The sequence below is a fragment of the Fopius arisanus genome, unplaced genomic scaffold (assembly GCF_000806365.1).
Source record: "Fopius arisanus strain USDA-PBARC FA_bdor unplaced genomic scaffold, ASM80636v1 scaffold00024, whole genome shotgun sequence".
Lineage (NCBI taxonomy): Eukaryota > Metazoa > Arthropoda > Insecta > Hymenoptera > Braconidae > Fopius > Fopius arisanus.
The window spans coordinates 1,210,388-1,216,674 of record NW_011887763.1 but is presented as its reverse complement, the minus strand read 5'-3'; the positions used below and the strand labels follow the sequence as shown (position 1 = coordinate 1,216,674).

Sequence of the window (6,287 nt, the reverse complement as noted above, 5' to 3'; positions counted from 1 at the left end):
TTATTTTAATTTTTTTTTATTAAGAATGTACAACAAGTTATATTCACAAAGATGAAGCCGTCAATGACTCATTCAGAGTTGTATTAAATTCAGTCACAAATTATATCTCACGTGTTCACACATACTTCTTCTCACACTTGATAATTTTCTTAAGTTCTCAAATCTTAAAGATACTTATTAAGTACTATATGAACACGCGGTATCGTGGTATAGTATCCCTGACATAAACACCATTTTTTCTATAAAAATCCAAGTCTGTCTGCGATGTTTTGTTCAACAAGAATATTTCGCTTCATGTATTACAAAAATTTTTGTCACTCAGTTCGTGAATTAAGACGATTGCCTGCGGACTGAATAAAAAAAAAATATTATTCGATACACGACTATGAAAAATTTTCATCTTCACCAGGAAAGCTCTCACGACCTAGTCTTGGAATATATTAAGCAATATGATGTATCATTTGAAACGATAAAAAAACGTTGAATGAAATATTCATCATAGTCCGTCTATTTTGAAAAATGCGTGTAATCATTTTTCAATTGAGAATTTAAATAATTAAACTGTCTCCCGGTGAGTCAGTGCGGATAATGGCTTGTCATTAATTACGTAGAAAAATATATCTTAAGTTATTCAATGGCGGTAGGCAATGTTTTATGTATAGAAATAGAAAAAAAGCTCAAAATAGTACAAATCTACCTTATTAAATAGTTTATGATACTTCAGCTTTTTCACACAAAACAAAACCTGTACATGTAATGCTTCAATGAGACAACGCGATTAAATACGACGTAGGGGGGCACAGAAAATTTGTACAACGATGGATAAAATTAAATTACTATTGCGAAGTGATAGACTAGGATCAATGAACCGTCTCTCTTCGATAAGAGAGAGAAGAAAAGTACAAATATCTTTATAGACACCTTTTTTGTTTTCATTTTCCTCTATAAAAAATGAATATACAAAAATATCGCTTTTTCCCTTCAATTCTCAGATACTAACTAAAAATTGACCTCAAAAAAATGTATTCATCCTAGTTTATCAATTCGCCAAAGATTCCATTTTATTGATTAATTTATTTCTCTGTTACGATTATTAAAAATAATTTCTGTGTTCATTTTGGCCCACCCTTCCTCTCCACTGGTTTTTCTGACTTTTATAATGGTCTCTGGAATCAATTTAATCTAGTTCTTTGCAACTCTACGGAGAGATGAGAAAATATTTCAAAGAAACTCGAAAATTTTCCAACAACCGATTATTTATTTCCACTACCAATAATTTAATGTTGAGCTGTCAAAATCTCGTTTTGTAATTTGGAAAAATTAACTCAAAAAAATGTCTAGATTGTTTTTAAAATCCTTCATTCCATGATTTTCCTCATCTCTCCTAAACCGAAAAATAAAAATTAAAAGCAAAGGAAATCATTAACTTCCCCTTCCTCGTCACCTAAAATTTTATAAATCCCTTAAGAAAATTGATAATATCCCCCACAACACCCCAAACCGTCAGATTATCACAAGTACTTAATCTCCCTCGTTCGCATCCTTCAAATCGTTGGATTGAGAGAAACTCTCCGTCTCCCATTGGGAGTGTAAAATCCCCTAGGATCCCCATAAACCGGTACAAAAGCCGAAAAAGGCCTCAAAGGTGACTCAGGACTCCTCTTAGGACTAGATCCCACCGACTCACTGAACGACGTATTCAACGTGTGATTCGGCGAATTTCTCAACGGAGGTGGATATTTATCCGCAAAAACACTGTTATTCAAAACCGAAACATCGACACTAGAAACCCTTCTCTTCCACACATAAACGATCGTCAAAATGAGAACAAGAAAAGTGATAAAAGTATACCTGTGATAATAAAGATAATCCACCCAATGAATCCCAGAGATAGCCACATAATCCTCATACCTCGATGTCCTGACAATCACCGAGATATTCTGTCTGGTGATTTCATTAATAATCCTCAACCTCTGCCCCTGCACATCCTCGACATTCTGCATCAATCTCAATTTAAAAATTATCTTACTCCCCGCCATTTCCCTGGAATTAACAACCACCCCCTCAGGCATTTCGATATTGACGTATTCAAGAACTCCAGGAAGTCCATGAACTTCCAACGCAGAAGTGGGAATTTGTCCTCCTTCCTGAACAAACACAACATCACTAGATCCAACAAAAACAGCCGGAAGATAAGGAATCTCCAGTGGCTTTCCCTCGACATCCCTAGTCTGTGCATTAACTTGAATCTTCGTCTCCAAAACACTTGACGTCGACGTGGGACCACCAATGGGTATAATATCGCAGTAATAAAATCCAGAAACAATATCAAATCTTGGTTTAGTGATGAAGACATCCTTGATGTTCACAGAGGAGGTAGAAGTGAATTGAATGCTGCAGGTGAATGGAAAATGAGTGAGAACGAAATTAGAACGCGTCCTGCAGCCCCCAAGGCCCCTAGCCAGAACATTATTCTCCTTTATCCCTTCGTCCTTACTCTTCAGAACCAGAGGAACACTGAACACTTCACTGTCTGTCACATTTTTTCCCCTCAGGAACACCAGAGAAATCTTGGAGATGGGCTGAACGTTTACCTCAATCTCCCCTTGTTTATCAGTTGTCAAACTGTGTTTAACGATTGTCTGTCCAGGACTCTTCGCTCTGCCAATTCCAGTGATTGAATTAACTGTCAAAACATCTGAGTTGGAAGATCTCCAGAAGCCAGGGTCACCAGTCTCCGATGACAACAGAGGCATCGAGAAGCAGACAACGTCACCAACTGTTAAAACTGTTTTACTTGGAAAAATTATATCTCCAATCATCATGTGGGCGTAATCAAACATAGCATTTGGATACTTCTCATTAAAAATCTTGGCAACTAACTCTCCAGTCTCATGGAATCTCACTGATATCTCGTTCTTTCGTATTGGAGTGAACGACAATAAATCTCCTCGATTTGTTATTGTATTGAGACTCGTCTCAGCTGCGTGAAATTTATTTCCAATCGAATCGAAGTACTCGACGATGTAGTTCAGCTCCATTCCTTTTGGAAGAATATTCAATTCCTCTCCAGATCTTATCTGCACCTTCGAGGACAGTGAGAACATCATGTAGTGGATTGGTTTGACATCTACAATGATTGTCAGCGATTGTTTCAAATTGTAAGCTTCAACATTCGTTACTGATAGCACAGTTCTCCCCAGGGATTCTCCAGATTTAATCACTCCAGCTTTATCCACAGTTACTGTTTTAGATGTTATCAATGCGTTCGAATCCTCAGACTCTCCAGTTTGTCCAGATAATAGAATTTTGTAAGTGGTGACTCCATGTTGATCTCGATTAGTTCTCAATTTCAGAGTCGAATGAGGTGTCATGAGGATCACTGGAGCTCCGGTGGTGAATTCTGGACTTGTTAATGATAATTCTTCAATTATTTCAATTTTAATGAACGTACCGAACGTCGAAGAGTCTTTGTAACCGGCTCGAGTCTTCGGTGGAACAGTGACGTTGAGGTAAACAGTGGCAACTCCAGGTTTCAGGGCTTTGGCACGAAGTGTCACTTCGTTCTGATACCTGATGTTGATTCCAGTGCCTTCATACATATTGTGAAGAGTTAGTAAACTGGGGTCGTTTGTCGACCACGTGAATATCAGTTGAGACTTCATAGATCCAATGATCAATGGTGTAAGATTGTCAGGAACTCCAAATGCCCAGAGAGGAATCGTAGCTCCAACCTTGATCTTGAATGTAGGGACGACTATTCTCACTCCCTCGAGTTGGACTACACGAATGTCCACGTGATCCTCGGAGTAAACTACTCGATTCCCTCTGGAGTCAAAGCCAATAGCTCTAGCCACGACTCTAGTGCTCCCAATCTCCTTGCCCTCGAAAATCCCATCGGTGAACATTGTCAGGATATCCTCATGATCAACAGCGAATTCTACCCTAGCATTTGAGGGCCCACCTGTAGTCAGCACTTGGTAAACAGTTCCTATTAGAATTGTAATGTTCCTCTGGGTGATCCTCAGGGGTAGAAACACTTGGATCGACGTTGGTTCACTCCTGATCTCCTGATCGCTGAAGCCACTCGAGTAGATGATATTGGAGAATCCTTCCTCCACTCCATGAATCATGTAAAGAATTTTAGAGTAAGGAGCGTCACCCTGGTCAATCGGAGATAATTTTTTAACTTCAATCAGTGAATTATCGACATCCGAGCGAATGTCGAAGGACTCAAGGGAAGGTAACTCGATGACATTTCCGTTGGTGTCGAATAATTTGACAGTTGCTGGGATACATCGACCTTTCTCCACTTTATTCACACTTTCCACTTCAATTCCAGCTAATTGCTGGACATCTACTTCAGCCACTGCTGGAGGGGAGATCAAGCAGAGGTCTATCAGAGCTATCTGGAGTGTTCCCGATTTCTTTGGGATGATGCTGATGGTTCTGGTGGGCTCCACGTACCTCACGTCAGCTATTTCATTAGTACTGAGAACGAACTCGTAATATCCTGAGCCCTGGTTCACCTGCAAGGAGTACTTGACGTTTGGGTCATTGAGGATTTTCAATCTGCTGGGGGTGATTTTTGTGTCGTTCACCAGGACAACACTGATCTCAGCTAATATCTTTGGAGTTGCCAGAGTTCCCTTTTCAGTCATTACTGGAAATGGTGGCCATTCTGGAGCTATTCGTAACTTGGATAGAATATATTTCTGGTAATCAATCACTCTGGCAGTTATGGTTAGAGTCCCTGTGTGCTTTTTCGGTATTACTCTCTGATAATGTTTATTAGGAAGCACTACATTGAAATCCACGAGAGTTTCCTCTAGGATTCCTGTCGTCACCTCGACGGTTCCAACTCCTGAAGGATTAAGAGTCCATTCGACGTTTAGACTCGTAAAATTGTCAAATCGTCTGCCACTTTCATCCTTGACGATGACATTGAGGTAAAGGGGCTTGTCGGAGTGCGCCATGACTGTCTCAGGGTTCTTAGTGATAGGACACTTGTCGCTGTCCTTGAACTCGGGCTGGAGGTAAATGTGCCTGGGTTTTCCACATATTATTCTGACAGCAGCTGTGGCACCAGTGCTCCTGCAGTTGGGGAGCAGTGGCTCGTTGGAGACCTTGAAGGTGAAGATAACATCCCCCAGGGCTCTGCAAACAACCTCGAAGATGGTGACATCTGAGGATCCATCAGTGGTATCAACTTCTGAAATTCTCACAATTTCTTCCTCAGAAATCGACGATTCTCTTGTGAATCCCTTAAGATTTCCTGGTGATGGTTGGGGACCGCCTTTGAAGATGATTTTTCGGGAGGATCCAACTGCCAGGAGAGTCTCTCCACTTGACGGATAGACGGGAATCAAGGGGGCGTATGCAGAAACTGTGACGTTATCCATGAGATATTCCCCGTTGGAGTTGTAGGCAACTGTGACACCTGAGGAACCGATTGTAGTCCCTACGACTGTCAGAGTGGCACACGCAGTGCCAATCGGTTGAATGAAGTCTGTGGAGTTCCGGATGAAGTTGGAGTCTGTGATGTGAACCTCGAAGGAGGTGTCCCTGCAGTCCGTGAATGGGATTTCCTTGCCGTCGTCCTGAATTTTTCCATAAAGAGCTATAAATAGGTGAATGGGCTCACCAATAGCTGCGTCCATGTTGTACTGAATGATCTCCAGACGTGAGGGAGGCATCACGTAGACTCTAGCTCGATCCTTGTTGTAGCTGTTGCGTGCCATGGAGACGATCACGTCAGTGGTACCTTGAGAGAGAATTCGTACAACACCGTTCTGAGTTACTGAGGCGATGGAGGGAGTCCGTGTCGACCAGACGTACGTTCCATCACCACCGATTGCCTTCAGGGCAATATCAAATCTAGCTTTGCTCTGTGGCTCCCAAGGTACAGCCAACACCTGAGGACTCACTGTAACCAGTGTATGAATGATTAATTCAGCTTTAGCAGTCAGTGGCGTTGGCAATGCGATTTTCTTCCCACGTTTATTGATGACTCCATGCAATGTAGCACCGACAGTTGTCGTACCGCAGGCAATGGGAATTCCAATTATATGAGTACCATTCTGAGTGATGCTTATCGTATTGAAGAATTTCGGATCAATCTCAACAGAGACTTCCACACCCTCACCAATGTGAAATTTATGATCTTTAGCGTCGAATAATTCGACAACGATTTCGTGAGTATGAGCCAGAATCAATCCCCTGTTTCGATTGGGCAATACTGTTATTGTGATGTACTCAACAGCATTAACGTTGACTGTTGCAGTAGG

At 41.3% G+C, this 6,287-nt stretch overlaps 1 protein-coding gene across 1 annotated transcript in view; it reads right to left on the bottom strand.

Moving 5' to 3' along the window:
* Positions 1 to 29: 29 nt before the first annotated feature.
* Positions 30 to 6,287, bottom strand: part of Gp210 (nucleoporin 210) — a gene marked incomplete in the record, with an annotated part of 7,478 nt that continues 1,220 nt past the window's right edge. Inside the window, 1 exon segment of the mRNA XM_011301763.1 lies at positions 30 to 6,287. Coding sequence (XP_011300065.1) covers positions 1,545 to 6,287 — 4,743 coding nt within the window.